The sequence below is a fragment of the Abramis brama genome (genome assembly GCF_963993115.1).
Source record: "Abramis brama genome assembly, chromosome: 2".
Taxonomy (NCBI): domain Eukaryota; kingdom Metazoa; phylum Chordata; class Actinopteri; order Cypriniformes; family Leuciscidae; genus Abramis; species Abramis brama.
In genome coordinates, this window is record NC_139964.1 from 53,709,954 (window position 1) to 53,726,925 (window position 16,972).

At 39.1% G+C, this 16,972-nt stretch overlaps 1 protein-coding gene across 1 annotated transcript in view; it reads right to left on the reverse strand.

Moving 5' to 3' along the window:
- fbxo10 (F-box protein 10) overlaps positions 1-14,724 on the reverse strand; it is a 19,387-nt gene extending 4,663 nt beyond the window's left edge. Inside the window, exons 1-9 of the mRNA XM_084097414.1 lie at positions 14,208-14,724; positions 11,293-11,921; positions 6,162-6,977; positions 4,359-4,508; positions 3,707-3,843; positions 3,499-3,569; positions 3,199-3,351; positions 2,200-2,529; positions 549-859 (exon numbers count right to left, since the gene is read on the reverse strand). Of these exons, the coding sequence (XP_083953540.1) occupies positions 549-859; positions 2,200-2,529; positions 3,199-3,351; positions 3,499-3,569; positions 3,707-3,843; positions 4,359-4,508; positions 6,162-6,977; positions 11,293-11,883 (2,559 nt within the window). The 5' untranslated portion in view covers positions 11,884-11,921; positions 14,208-14,724. The remainder of the gene's footprint in view (positions 1-548; positions 860-2,199; positions 2,530-3,198; positions 3,352-3,498; positions 3,570-3,706; positions 3,844-4,358; positions 4,509-6,161; positions 6,978-11,292; positions 11,922-14,207) is intronic.
- Between the last annotated feature and the right edge of the window lie 2,248 nt (positions 14,725-16,972).

The following is a 16,972-nucleotide window of genomic DNA, read 5'->3' on the forward strand; positions in this document are numbered from 1 at the left end:
ATTTGTGCGCTCAGGATTGTGTGATATAATAGTCAGGAAGAGACACAGATGATGACTTAAAAAATGATAACATAATTTTATAAAATAACTTTTTTTTTTTTATTAATTAAATTTTTATAGCAATAGCAAGAGCTTTTAATGGCTAATTATGATTTAAATAACAACAACAATACATGTATTAATATTATTGATATAAATAAATATTTATAATAATAAAATAATTATTAAGACTACAATAAAGTGTATATGCTAAAAACATGGCGTTATTATTAATATTTTAATATAAAAAGTTCTATCCACATTTTTTATTGCAGTCTAATAATTATTTTAGTTTTATTATTATTGTCAAAAAGTAGAAATACAACGATTAAAAATCAGTTCTGAAAATAGTTGTTTTTTTGTGGATACAAAAATAATCAGTATCAATATTGGCCATTAAAAATCTTATCTGTTAAAACACCATCTACCTCTGTATATTGGTTTCAGACACAGCCTCTGTATGCTTTTACTTTCTCAACCCTGTGACAGAGAGATTGAAGCAAACTCACTTTAACATCTGCATTGTCCATCACTCGTATTCCAACAGCATTATTTCCGACCACATCATTTTCCACAATGAGCCCATCGCCTCGGAAGCAGACACCGTGACATCCATTGCCATAAACCCCATTGCCGCGCAGCTCTACTCGACACTCTCTGTCCACGGCCACTCCCGTCCAGCCATTACAGAGGACACAGTTTCCAACTAAACGTGTCAGCTGAGCGCTCTGAATGATAGACATGCCGGCTCTTCTGTTATTGTTCACCATGTTGGACACCACGTTCAGAGGCTCACTGCTCTTCACATACACTCCGACAGCTGGAGAAACAGAGAAGTCAAGAAGAATGAACACAGAAGTGAGTGAGATGTCAATCTTATTTGAACATGTATGACAGGGATACTCAGGTGAAGCTGACTAGGGATTTTTTTGAACATTTTGATGGCAAAAGGGCAACCAGATATGATGATATAGTACATTTTATACAGCAAATCTCAGCTGCATGATTGTTTATATCATCACAAAATTCTAAACTGTATAAGCTCTAAAGTTTAGATATATATTCTATACTTCTTATTTCATTACAAAATGTAACTACATTATTGCCCAGATCTTTATATAAAGTTAGATATATAAGTATGTTCAACTTTATCCACATACATACAGCACACTCACGTAGGCAATTAATATTATATAGCAAATCTCAATTGCTTGATTGCTTGTATACTATAGCAAAATGTAAACTATATTATTGTCCAGCTGTAATCTGCTAAATGTGACTGTACATCAGGAAGATATAATCATCTGTAAAGCTGCTTTGAAACAATGCTTATGAAATAAATGGACTTGACCTGTTCCCCCTATGAAGGACCTCATTACTAAAATATAAAGGCAACTATATATTTTCATGATTAAAGACATTGAAGCATGATTATTATGCATGATCTTGTAAAAACGTACAATATAATTGTAATAATAGTTAAATAATTGGCTTAATATTTAAGTATTATCTGAAAACTTAAGTTAACAAAAAAAAATATTCACTTATAGAGTTATGTATAAAGTACCTAAAGAAACATTTTCAAACTTTAATATAGGCCTACTTGAATAACACTTTCCATTAAAAATATAATTCCAAAGAAGCTACAGAGAATATTGCGTCAAAAAGGCGGTCGCAAAAGGTGAAAGTGGCAAGAAGAAACTCTGTAGAAAGTCAAAAGAATAAAATAAATGGGATTCATTTTATGATTTAAACAAGGCTTCATAAAGTCAGAATGAAATGTCATCATCAAATTATTTGTTAAAAAAATTGAAAAATTATGTACAGCATATTAAATAAATTTAACAGCCCAGAAATAAAAGAAAATTTCTCTATATTTAAAATATTAGTATATTTAAAATATTAAACAACATTTAAAATGTTAATCTATGGAGCCCTGCACATGACATGCACAAAAAAGCCCGATATTATAGCCACAAATTAAGAATTCATTTAATCACGGCCACGTTTTATTTGTGAATAGTGACAGACCACTCATGGCATATTCAAAAATGCATGTGTTCCAATTAGCAGCAAAATTAAAACAACTTCTAAAAGTAGCTGTGTAATTTGAATGTCCCAGATGCGGCAAAAGAGTCATGATATTTAACAGCAACTAACCTCCATTGTGGCTAATGCAGTTGTTTTCCACTAGGGCAACTGTGATTGGCCGTCGAGTGGAAAAGCGCTCATCTTCACTATCGATATCACTTTCCCATGCCATCAGTTCTCCTTCCTCATTGAAGTTCTCCGGCCCTCCTCTGTCCCTCTCTCCAACACCGACGACTCTCTCCCTGTCCTGTAAAGAGCGATAGCCCTCTCGGCTCACTGCAGACTCTGTGTCCTTCCGGCAGAACACAGCCAGCCCATACATGCGGTTATGGGTAATATGGTTTCCAATGAGCTGAGGTAAACTAGATGACATAACCCATACTCCACAGCCTCTGTTGCCTACAAAACACCAGGGAATGCAAGTCATTTATGAAGAAAAAAAAAAAAAAAAACTTCTTTATTCTGATTTGTTTCGTCTAAATCCGCAACAAAATCCTTTTAAAATCAGTTGGTCTTGGGCTGCGACTGCATCCGAAATCGCATACTCTCTTATATAGGTACTTATTTTGAATTAGCAATTACTTCAGGACCACTAAAAAAAGTACAATCTATATAGTATGAATGTGTATAGTATGAATGGAATCCGGACATACTACATAACATTCTCCATGCTGTCGTCATCATGTGACCTCCTAGCATCAGTTGCGTCCCTTCACTGCCATTCATAAATCCTCTTCTGTGGCCTCATGGGAAAGTAGAGTGTCCATAATATTCGCTCTTCAGAATCTCTCCAGAAGTAGTAGGTCATCCTGGTACTTTTTGCCTACTCTTTTATTAGAAATAGTGAATTTGGACATACTTCTTTTGTCACAGACTGTTTTTCGCCTACTATAGGGAAGTATACGATTTCGGATGCAGCCTTTGTGTTAGGGCACACATTTTTGTGTTGCATGGCACTCGATCACGCACAAAATTAATTTCTATCACACACATATTTGCAACAGAATGAACAAATTCTAGATAACATCTGCCAAATGCCTTAAATGCAAAAAGCTGAAATATTCACACCGTATATGTGGTTGCCTTCAATGAGACCCCTCCCTCTCTCTCCCACCACCACTCCGTCCGAGAAGCCATAACAGATGAAGTTATTGCGCAGGACTGGATCACCTCCTCGACGGATATCAGCGCCACCCCACTGATTCTGCCTAATAACATTCTCTATCAGAGACGAGAATAGTAAAGCAGCAGTTAAAATTGATTTAGCCATTTCAAGAGCATGAGGAAACACTTGAAAATGGAAAGGTCTAAAGTGCTTGAAGCACCTATAAACAATTAAATGGAAAATGGTACTGCAGTCAAACAGACCAGAGATCAGTCCTCTTCCGTTCTCATTGACGGCAACGCCTGCTGCAAGACCCTGGAAAATGTGATTTCCACTATCATGAAGACAGAAGGAAACAGAAATCAGATATTTAATTTTATTAGTTCCATAATAACACAAATATATCGAATGGTTCTTGTTATCCAATTTGATTTGCGTTAAAACACAAGACCCCCGGCCTGCACTGCATACCTGACAACAGGATTGCCATTAAAGAGAATATACACGCCAGCTTCCTTGTTGCCGTAGATCTGGTTGCTGCGAATGGAACCTCTCCCGTTGCCTAGAACAACGATCCCTGAACGCAAGCCACTGTGGATTCTATTACACTGCAGCCAGGAAAAGAGAAAGGGAAAGAAAAGAAAAAAACTGTTTATATGTATACATAGAAAATTATACGGGATAGTGGAAATTCCAAAATATCTTATAGACTTCTTTCCACTTCACTTTTCCTTTAAATACACACACTTCTTAAAAACTTAAAAAAATAATAATAATTATATATATATAAATTATTATATAATAAAATATATATATATATATATATATATATATATATATATATATATATATATATATATAGTAAAATATATATAAATATATATATTAATTTATTTAAAAACAAAATCATGTAAAATATTAAGATATGCCACTGGCAAATTGTTTTTCATGTTTAAAGCATAAACCTCATTAAATTTGGTTTGATTTATGATTAAGGTGAGAATTTTTTTTGCAATTGGGGTAAGGAAAATAAGATTCAAGAGATATTAACTCTTATTATCTAATGCAATTTGGGAAGTTTTTTTTTTTTTTTTTTTTGCAGTGTACTAAAAGAAATGTGTACCAGTATGATAGGATTAGCCCCTTTGCGGATGTCTAGTCCCGCTTCTCCATTGGAGTGAATGTTGTTGTCAGCAATGAGACCTTGAGCAGAGAGTCGCAGGAACACACCAGACGCCTTGCACCCACACACTTCATTACGCAACATCACCATCTAAACAGAAAAAAGGGGAGAGAGAGAGAGAGAGATTCGTGAAAGAGAACTAAAACATGAAAGAAAGATAAAAGAGAGAAGATGATCAGAAACAGTGTAATGTCATGAAATATTTTCTATGATCGCAGATATTATTAAATCTGCTGGTTGTAATTGTTGCGCTTCTTGCAAGCATAATGTAGCTGGTGCTTGCCTGTGCAGAAGGCTCTGACATGATACTAGGGTGTTATGGATAGTTGTCAGGAAGGTGCTATGCCATTACTAAGGTGTTTTGACTGGTTGCTGAGTATTACTATGCAGTTGCTAGGGTGTTCTAAGTGCTTGCTTTTTTTGCCATTTTAACATCTGCCAAGTAAAAATTGGAATTCTGATCGCTGCTGCCCAAACAACCTGCACAAACTGAGATAACATTCATATCTGTAGAACGAACTGTGCAGGACGGGATAAGGCTGGACTACACTACACAAACGAGAATCACACACTACCAGATTTTTAAGTCTTTTTCGAACACAACAAACTTACACAACTGCAATAAACATGCGCCTCGTTGCCTGCAAAATGCATGACAAATGAAATTGATGTGTTCTAAAATAATTTCAAAATATCAAACATGTTGTATATCATCCGACTGGATGGAATCATAGTCTGAAGCTAAAAATTTGTGTCCGAGTCTGTGCCCATCATACACTGTGTGTTATTATGTGAAATCTCTCAACTCCGACTGCCCAATATCTGCAGACCGGCTCTGACTTTCGGCAACTAGCATTGACTCCTCCAAACTGTAACTCAGGGCAAATATCTGGGCATTTAGTGTATTCCATACTTTATTTAATTATGCAAATCCAGGCACAAATAGCAAGAATGAGCTAATTATATTAAAACTCTGGCCAACACCAATAAGCCAATAATTATTTTAATGTTATGGCCGATAACCGATAAATGGTCGATTTTACAATTCTATATTATTTTGTCTAAATAAATAATAAATAAAAAAACAATTATAGTTTTAAATGGTACAAGTGAACTTCATCATCGTGGTATTATAATGTACAGTGTGAAAATGGATATTGATTTTGAGATGTGCGGAAGTAGCAACAGATCTTTTTTTCTGATTGTGACGTATATCCAAATGTAACAGATTATAGAAAAAGAATAAATGTAGGGCGGGGACTTCAAGAAGGGGTTTAAGAAGATGAAATGATTGGAGAAGTCCTGGATACGTGACTAGAGAGAAGTATGTCACTTTCACCCGAAGGTCCAGTAACGAAATTCTTATATTAAGTGTATTTAACTACTATGAACTAACATTTCAATTGATCATTTGATACAAAGCAACTACTGTGTACATACATGTTTTTACATTGTACTTAAGTGTGTTAAAAAAAAAAAAATAATAATAATAATTGCAAGCTGTAATTAATTTCTGTAATTATATCTACAATTACAATGTTGATCCTTCCCGACACCTTAACACACCCTTAAACCCAACCATACCATAAAACCTGTTGCACCACAGAGCTGGAAGAGGGAAATCGGCCAATTTAAGGCTTACTTATAGTCATCTCTGCACATTAAACTTGGAGAAGGAATTTTAACGTTGACAAAATTACATACTTTGACTTTAAAGGGCATGAAGATACATGTTTTACACACTTTGGCATTCTGGATGCAGCGCACTGCATAGTTGAGCCCCCTGAACACATTGGCCTCCAGTCGAGCTTGACCATGATTGCACAGATGCACACCACCTTTTCCATCCCGCAGCAGACAGCGGCGCAGCAAGCAGCCTTGAACTGATGCGACCAACTCCCGCGCCTCTGCGTCCCTCTGCAGCTCTGCAGACAGGCTCAACAGTGCAGGAAAAGCAGAAGAATCAGGCATATCCGCTTTGGAGAGATGCGCTAGTCCATGCTGGTCATATGAAAGCTTTAAGGCTGTGCTTTTCTCGCCATCTAGCTCATCATCTTCCTCACTTGACTCACTTGATGTTTCCATGCCATCCTCCTCAATCATTGTACCATCCTGGCCTGGAAGAAGACTATCTCCACCTTTCTGTTTTGCCCAGTTTGTTTCCCAATCTACTTCCTGCTTACTCCAGTCCTTCATTGTGTTTACTCCTTCCAAGGGTGTGTTTCCATGACTACCAGCATCCATGCCGTCTTTTCCACCCTGGTTAAATATTTCAGTTGACCCATTACTAGTCATCATGGTGAAGGTCTTGGCCAAGGCGACCAGGTGTTTGAAGGCCCAGTTGCGTTCAGAGACCGGAGCACCTTCCACAGTGACAGAGGCGGAATCGCCCCCTGAGAATTCACAACTGTCCATTAAACTGATGGCTACTCCCAGAAAATGGGCAGAGCTGCCCTGGGCAAAAGAGCAGAAACGAGCCTGGCACGTCCCTGGACCCCGGATATGCAGCTGACAGCCCTCAAAGTTGCAGTTGTCCAACTGGACATGTCCAGAAGATGTCTAAGAAAGAAAAAAATATGTAATTATAGCACTATAGGAAAACTGACAGTGTTTTCTGTGTAAAGCTTGTTACAGAGTGGCAGGGACACATGGAACCAATATTAATCAACCTTCAGATAAAAGAGTTGATGACAAACAATGTTAGATAGACAGTCGGATAGACGAAGTGATTGGCTGGATGGCAGGCAGGCAGACAGACAGAAATATTTTTTGTTATGCTGGTTGATCTCTTCACATCCTGATAGCAATCACAAAGGTGATTCTAAATGTATTTATATGTATATGTATATGTATATGTATATGTATATATATACAGTGGGGAGAACAAGTATTTGATACACTGCCGATTTTGCAGGTTTTCCCACTTACAAAACATGTAGAAGTCTGTAATTTTTATCATAGGTACTCTTCAACTGTGAGTGACGGAATCTAAAACAAAAATCCAGAAAATCACATTGTATGATTTTTAAGTAATTAATTTGCATTTTATTGCATGACATAAGTATTTGATACATCAAAAAAGCAGAACTTAATATTTGGTAAAGAAACCTTTGTTTGCAATTACAGAGATCATACATTTCCTGTAGTTCTTGACCAGGTTTGCACACACTGCAGCAGGGATTTTGGCCCACTCCTCCATACAGACCTTCTCCAGATCCTTCAGGTTTCGGGGCTGTCGCTGGGTAATATGGACTTTCAGCTCCCTCCAAAGATTTTCTATTGGGTTCAGGTCTGGAGACTGGCTAGGCCACTCCAGGACCTTGAGATGCTTCTTACGGAGCCACTCCTTAGTTGCCCTGGCTGTGTGTTTCGGGTCATTGTCATGCTGGAAGACCCAGCCACGACCCATCTTCAATGCTCTAACTGAGGGAAGGAGGTTGTTGGCCAAGATCTCGCGATACATCCTCCCCTCAATACGGTGCAGTCGTCCTGTCCCCTTTGCAGAAAAGCATCCCCAAAGAATGATGTTTCCACCTCCATACTTCACGGTTGGGATGGTGTTCTTGGGGTTGTACTCATCCTCCTTCTTCCTCCAAACACGGCGAGTGGAGTTTAGACCAAAAAGCTCTATTTTTGTCTCATCAGACCACATGACCTTCTCCCATTCCTCCTCTGGATCATCCAGATGGTCATTGGCAAACTTCAGATGGGCCTGGACATGCGCTGGCTTGAGCAGGGGGACCTTGCGTGCGCTGCAAGATTTTAATCCATGACGGCGCAGTATGTTACTAATGGTTTTCTTTGAGACTGTGGTCCCAGCTCTCTTCAGGTCATTGACCAGGTCCTGCCATGTAGTTCTGGGCTGATCCCTCACCTTCCTCATGATCATTGATGCCCCACGAGGTGAGATCTTGCATGGTGCCCCAGACCGAGGGAGATTGACCGTCATCTTGAACTTCTTCCATTTTCTAATAATTGCGCCAACAGTTGTTGCCTTCTCACCAAGCTGCTTGCCTATTGTCCTGTAGCCCATCCCAGCCTTGTGCAGGTCTACAATTTTATCCCTGATGTCCTTACACAGCTCTCTGGTCTTGGTCATTGTGGAGAGGTTGGAGTCTGTTTGATTGAGTGTATGGACAGGTGTCTTTTATACAGGTAATTTCAAACAGGTGCAGTTAATACAGGTAGAGTGGAGAACAGGAGGGCTTCTTAAAGAAAAACTAACAGGTCTGTGAGAGCCGGAATTCTTACTGGTTGGTAGGTGATCAAATACTTAAGTCATGCAATAAAATGCAAATTAATTATTTAAAAATCACACAATGTGATTTTCTGGATTTTTGTAAGTAGGAAAACCTGCAAAATCGGCAGTGTATCAAATACTTTTTCTCCCCACTGTGTATATATATACACTGCTCAAAAAAATAAAGGGAACACTTAAACAACACAATGTAACTCCAAGTCAATCACACTTCTGTGAAATTAAACTGTCCACTTAGGAAGCAACACTGATTGACAATCAATTTCACATGCTGTTGGGCAAATGGAATAGACGACCGGTGGAAATTATAGGCAATTAGCAAGACACCCCCAATAAAGGAGTGGTTCTGCAGGTGGTGACCACAGACCACTTCTCAGTTCCTATGCTTCCTGGCTGATGTTTTGGTCACTTTTGAATGCTGGCGGTGCTTTCACTCTAGTGGTAGCATGAGACGGAGTCTACAACCCACACAAGTGGCTCAGGTAGTGCAGCTCATCCAGGATGGCACATCAATGCGAGCTGTGGCTAGAAGGTTTGCTGTGTCTGTCAGCGTAGTGTCCAGAGCATGGAGGCGCTACCAGGAGACAGGCCAGTACATCAGGAGACGTGGAGAAGGCTGTAGGAGGGCAACAATCCAGCAGCAGGACCGCTACCTCCGCCTTTGTGCAAGGAGGAGCAGGAGGAACACTGCCAGAGCCCTGCAAAATGAACTCCAGTAGGCCACAAATGTGCATGTGTCTGCTCAAACGGTCAGAAACAGACTCCATGAGGGTGGTATGAGGGCCCGACGTCCACAGGTGGGGGTTGTGCTTACAGCCCAACACCGTGCAGGACGTTTGGCATTTGCCAGAGAACACCAAGATTGGCAAATTCGCCACTGGCGCCCTGTGCTCTTCACAGATGAAAGCAGGCAGCAGAACGTTGTCCACGGCGTCTCCAGACTCTGTCACGTCTGTCACATGTGCTCAGTGTGAACCTGCTTTCATCTGTGAAGAGCACAGGGCGCCAGTGGCGAATTTGCCAATCTTGGTGTTCTCTGGCAAATGCCAAACGTCCTGCACGGTGTTGGGCTGTAAGCACAACCCCCACCTGTGGACGTCGGGCCCTCATACCACCCTCATGGAGTCTGTTTCTGACCGTTTGAGCAGACACATGCACATTTGTGGCCTGCTGGAGGTCATTTTGCAGGGCTCTGGCAGTGCTCCTCCTGCTCCTCCTTGCACAAAGGCGGAAGTAGCGGTCCTGCTGCTGGGTTGTTGCCCTCCTACGGCCTCCTCCACGTCTCCTAATGTACTGGCCTGTCTCCTGGTAGCGCCTCCATGCTCTGGACACTACGCTGACAGACACAGCAAACCTTCTTGCCACAGCTTGCATTGATGTGCCATTCTGGATGAGCTGCACTACCTGAGCCACTTGTGTGGGTTGTAGACTCCGTCTCATGCTACCACTAGAGTGAAAGCACCGCCAGCATTCAAAAGTGACCAAAACATCAGCCAGAAAGCATAGGAACTGAGAAGTGGTCTGTGGTCACCACCTGCAGAACCACTCCTTTATTGGGGGTGTCTTGCTAATTGCCTATAATTTCCACCGGTCGTCTATTCCATTCGCACAACAGCATGTGAAATTGATTGTCAATCAGTGTTGCTTCCTAAGTGGACAGTTTGATTTCACAGAAGTGTGATTGACTTGGAGTTACATTGTGTTGTTTAAGTGTTCCCTTTATTTTTTTGAGCAGTGTATATATACATATATATATATATATATATATATATATATATACACACACACACATGCATCGTCTGTGGAAGGTGTAGGACCATAAAATGTTCGGTCCAAATGCAACGATACGATGTCCTACCTGCCAGTCAACGTATATATTTTCATACCTCTGCGCACCCTGCTCATGCAGACATCACGTCATCAGCAAGTTTCATGCTACGCAGAGTTAGACAGACGTCAGTCACCGAGCACCATAACAGCAGACACTTTTTACAGTTAAAAGATGGAACCTGTGACGTTATACTCTGAGCGGTTCGTGACTCAAATCTATGTGTTTTAATGGCAACACTATCAACATCTAAATGAATCTGCAGCAGTCAGGTGACACAGGTCAGTGCTCTTTAAGTTGTTTATGTTCATTATTATTGTAATGTTATGCTTTGAGACATGAGGTAGTTTAAAGCTGTCTCTTGTGACATTTTTGTTTGCTCCCTGCTGTACGCATTCATGTGCTTTGTAGGGGGTGTGGCTTTGGAGACACTCTGAAGGGAGGGTGGGATCTTATGTTTTCAAAAGCTAGCCCGCCATTCCTTGCCTCTCCGAAAATTGCCTGCCCTACCTTTAAAGGGCTGAAGTAATTTGGTTGCTGACAATCGAGTTAATCAGATTTTTAGGGGCACCAAGATGACCCCCCCCACCCACACCCACACCCACACCCACACACACACACACACCCCCACACACACACCCACACACACACCCACCCACACTAGAGTCTAGTATGTGTTCAGCCATTTATGGATGTGTGACTAGCTGTTGTCACTTTTTGTAAATGAATATGCACAGCACAAATGTTACAATTTGCATGTACGGGCTTGTGAAAGTATCAAGGCTCACCTTATAAACCACAGGTGAAAACCAAGCTGGCATGAATACCAGATTGCACAGTCTCGCCGTCGGGCACTGTTGATCAAAGCTCACCAACAACGATACATCCCCCAACTTGCCCATTCCAACAATCTCCACAGGCACCTTGAGGGATACCTCCACCTGTTCCTCGTATACACCCGCATGGAGCACCACCTTATCGTATGGCCCTGCTGCAGCCAGCGCCCCCCTAAAAGTCTCATACCCGCGCCCTGCCACTGTGCCAACATGCCAAACCCTGCGGTCTTTCCTCCGGCGGAAAAGGTGGAGGCAGGCAGACGAGTGGAGGTCCGAGCCGTTCTGGGTCCAGGTTCGGCTGGCAAGAGCATGCTGTCGGAGAGCCTCTCTCCAGGACACCGGGGGCAGATGGGGTCGACGGGGCCAATTTGGGTGGCGACATTCAGGGCATCCTAGACAGAGCTGCCGCCAACGTGTGCTGTCCAAGCTCAAAATGAGTTCCCGCCAGGCTCTGCACACCAGACAGCATCGACCCAGATCTGGCAGAGGCAAGTATGCCAGGATGAGGCGCCAAAGCTCGACAGGCAGACTTCCCACCTCCATATCTGTCAGTACCAAACCACCTCACCTGGGCAGGTCACCTTAGAGTAAACAGGGCAAATGCATTTGCTCATTAAAATGATAAATATCATTGGAATTACAGTTTGCTTTCTTGTATTGACACATTTCCTGTTGGAACAATGACGATTTTTTAAATGTTCTTAAAAAATTATGTAACACTTTATTTTACATTTACAGTGTTATTGTTACATATGTTATATGCAGTTACTATTGTAATAACTATAAATTATGTATAATTACATGAAACTAACCCTAAACCAAACCAAATCCTAACCCTACATGTGGTTCCTTAATATTACTCAGTACTTAAATGTATGATTACAGTGTAACAAGGACACCTTAAAATAAAGTGTGACCAAAAATTATTTAGACATGAATTACAAATTACAAATTACTACTTGCAGTTACGGGATGCTTATAGGATACTCTCATTTTTGGTCTGTTCCCAAGAGAAAGAGATTTTAAATGTGTATTCACTGCCGCTCCAAAGTTTGGGGTCTGTAAGATATTTTTCTGTTTTTAATCTAAGAACATTTTATAGAATTTTTATAGAAGGCTGGATTTATTTGATCAAAAATACAGTACATTTTATACAATTTTAAATAACTCTTTTTAATAACTTTTAATATTTTTTAGATGTAATTTATTCCAGTGATGGCAAAGATGAATTTTCAGCAATCATTACTCCAGTCTTCAGTGTCACATGATCCTTCAGAAAAACTTTTCTTATTATCAATGTTGGAAACCACAGTGCATTTTTATTTTATGAAGAAAGTTTAAAAGAACAGCAAGTACACTCCTCGGCAAAAAAAAAAGAAGAGAAAAAAAAGGGCCAAGCAAAAAATGGATAAATATTTAGTGGTCTTTTAATGGTCTTGACCATTTTAGAAATTACCAAGAATTGCACAAATACTGTAGATAAAGTAACTTAGGCCAGAACAGCTAAGTTTTCCCCTAAATGTTTAAGACGTGTGGTACACTTGCAGACAGCTTTTACAGAAAGAGGAGTCAGTGTTGTTCCACTCAGTGTTGATGGCTTCAAACGGATCATGAGTATTTGAAAAATGTCTCCCAGTTCATTTGAGTTCACTGTAAGACCAATGGCCAAATATTCACTACAGGGTTCAAATCTTCACTCTGACCAGGCCAAAACATGAGCCTGATGGACTTGCTCTCAAGCGACTTCTTGGTTGTCTTTGCAACTTGGGTAGAAGCATTGTCTTAAAAAAAAAAAAAAACATCTGATCATTTCTCTTTAGATGTGGGAAGAAAGCCTTTCTGCATCCTGTACTTCAAAGCATTAACTGACTTTCCACAGTGAAGCAGTTCACCAATACCAGCAGCTAAAAAGGCTCCCCACACAATGACAGAGTCTCTTCCTCTATGCTTCACTGTGGTAGAGATGCATTTATTATTATATTTCTCATCGGATTTTTGAAGACACCGCTCTGGGACATCACCATGCAACTCACGCTTCATTGTGATTTATCACTCAACACACAACTTCCCATATTCTGCCAAAAAAATCATTTTGTCTTTGACATTTTTCTGAGGCAGCATTTGTTTTGTTGCTAATTTCCTGACCAATAATTTGTGGTTGAGACAATTAAACGCTAGCGTTTAGCCATTTAATTTTTTTCCCACAGGAGTGCATTTGAAATATTACTGACACAAATTTTTTGAATGGTAATGTATCTGATAAAGGTTCATTTTGTCAACTTTTAGTAGTACACAAGCATAGCTATCTCTAATTTTGAATTCATGGGATGTGATAAAATATTCTTTAAACATGATTTATAAAAAACTATTTAGGGCTGCATAACATGCTGAAAGGTTATTTCACTATAGGATCACAGACAGAACATTAAATAGTTCATTTTATGCAAAAGAATAAAAAATATTATTAAAACCAAATTAATTTTCTACATTATTTATGTTTGCTTATATTCAGCATGTTGCCAATAGTTGTCACTGCAATCTAGAATAAAGACATTCTGTGAGATATATTCTGTGCATATGTCTTTTTGCAACAAAATGTATGCAAGGCTAACATATTTTTTCTTGGCAGAGACAGTATACATCACAATGCCCTGACCTGCATGGAATAACAAAGCAACACAGGACGCAATAAGAGCACACAAATGAAAACAGACATGAATGCATTCGACTTAAGTTCAAAGGAAAGGGGAAAATGGCAAAGGAAAACAACACATCCTCCGTTTCTGCAGCAACTTCGTATCTGCGTGACAACGACATGTTACGATGCTGCCATCTGATTCAGCGCAATAAAAAACAAACGAGCCTACCTCTGACAATACTGTTCCCAGCAAGCATTTTATCAGACGTATCAGCTCATCGCGGTCGTTTTTCTCTTAGGTTCCGAGACAGAAACCAAACACCCATCCGGTGAAAATCTCGTATTTCTTGGCGTATTTTCCTTCTTGTTTTTTAAAGGCGTGGAAAACAGGGCTCACGTATATTCAATCAGAAGGCGGGGGGATGTTCTCTCTTGCGAAAGACGATAACTTTTCCCTCTAGTCTGACACAGTTGTTAAGCAACATGGCTTTCTGTGCAACAATACACGTGATATTTTGCTTTCGACCCCCAACTCCCCCCTCTCTATCCCTCTTTTGCACGAGCATCATGGTGTTGGCCAAGCAGATGATCAAAATCACGCACCGCTTTGTTGTGGGAATTCGTGTGCCTTTTTCGACTAGACTTGCAGACCACCCTCTATTTAATAATTTATTAGCAAACTACATTAGTCTTGTAAGTGGTTCTAAGTGATTTATGTAAAAATGACGATTTCACTAGTCATCTACAGTTCCGTGTCTAAAAAAAAAAAAAAAAAAAACCTTGACCTAAATTAGTAAAACTTTTCTTAAATATCTCAATTACTGCCTGCACAGGAAATGATAAACTTCAAATCAAAAGTCCTTGCCAGTCAGCAGTAATCTGGCTGAGACAAAGGCATTTTGAAATAAATTTTGACATTATTTCTTTTATGAGTAGGCTATGGTTAATGAAGTTACAGAAGTGAAATGCGTGAGAAAAAAAACTTAACGAAACTAAACAGACTCTAATATTTGGTTATACGAGCAGTGGAAAAACTCCCTTTTCAGTTTGGAGAACACAAGCAGTGTGAAACATCATGTGTTTGTCTGAATGGCCTTTTTGTCTCTTTCTTCTCTAGCCTTTCCCTGTTTGTCTCCCACAGTCCACTAATCTCTAATTAAAATCTCCATCTGGCAGAAGTTCTCTGGAAGAACGGAGAGACCTTGTCTTATACCTCATAGCCTACCCCTGGACAATTTTCAGATTCTTCATCTCACCTCCATCTACATCGACTCCAAACCATGATGGCATTTCCACTTTATTCCAAAATATTGTTTTTTGTCATTGTCAATCAACACATCATGTTTAGTCTACCGACATATAGCCTAAGGGACAAGCAGTATCATTGTCCAAGATCCTCTATAGACCTTTTTCCCACTGTCTATGCCTTTTTCACAGCAGCGCCATCTTTGATTTTTAATGGGAATGAAAATGAGGCTGTGAGGGACAGTTCAATGGGCTGTACTGTTATTTAATGTGTTTTTGGATTGTTCTGCTCATGAAACACTGGAAAAATATCTTTCCAAGACATTTCAGTTTACAATTTTTTTTTAAAGTAATCTATGAGCTTTATACAGCTTTTTTCAGCGGATGCCATTGGAAACAAGGCAAGGCCTCACAGCCTCACTTTCATACCTGTCATGGTGCTGCTCTGAATAAGGTCTATAGGGCATTAACATTTTGTCCTTCCTTCATAGTCACACAGCTTTAATTATTAAATAGCTGACATTTTTTTATTATTATTATTACTGAATTCAAAAAACACAAATCACTTCAACTCAAAAAAAGTAACAATATTTAACAAAAGGGCATCACAAACATTACATTTATTTAACAGAGACAGTTTTTTTGTGACTTTTCTGGGTTTAAAAAAAAATAAAAAAATTATTGATTCAAAATAAATTTCAAGCGCTGTTTGAAATTGATTAAAATATGTTTTTTTCACTTGCTCTGATGAATGATAATATACACTTTTATTTTTGAAATCTTCATTTGAGTGAGGTAACATTCCCGTATAGCAAACTGAATTCAATATCTGAAGACCTTGCCAGAAGGCTAATTCTCAATGGGTTCCCTGTGGAATTTTGAATATATATTTTTAGAACAGTAAAGACCTATATTGACACTGTCCTGTTTTGTTCTAAATTACACACAATCATACTTAAAAGGTGAATTCTGAAACTCCTGTGTGCTTTTACATTTTACATATTTTTTTAAAAAAATGTTCAGAAATGTGCGTAAGTTTTGAATGTTTTTACTCAAGGACATGAAGCAAATGCCACAAAAAGCCACAGTTTTGATCTAAACATTTTGAAAGATGTCACAATATTTTGTTTTGTTTTGTTTTTTTCTTTATTTCTTTGCTGAAGATGGAATGAAATAAAGAAATCCCTCTACTGGCAGTTTCCCAATGACAAATTTACTCCATCATATAGTGCAACTACATGCACCTTTTTTGACCAAAGGGTGTTCAATGTGCTGCATTTTAATTCCTAACAGTGGACATTTCTGATTGTTATTTATTGAGGCATGTAAAAATTAGACATCATTGAAACATTTAAAAAAAAAAGTTTGCATAGGCCTATGTATCATGTTTGATACATCAGGCTTTTGTGGCTCATGATATAGGGAAAATATGGCGCTCACACTTGAGGAGTAAAACATCTCAGGTTCATTCAGAGTCACATATAGTCAGATATAGCTTATATATTTGGTGCAGATGTTGTTATTTGGGCAAAAATTAGAAATTTTGCTAGATTTTATAACAGTATTGCAGACTTTTAAAATGAATAAGTATCCGTCACTATTTCTTCCAATAATCTTTTTTTTTTTTTTTTTTGGTAAGGTGAAACTTAAAAGCTAGTTTTATCAAAGCCTTGTAGTTTCTATAGGGGATACAATGCAATACAAAGATGATTGAGAGATGTAAATACATTTTCCTCAAAAGCCTGTTTC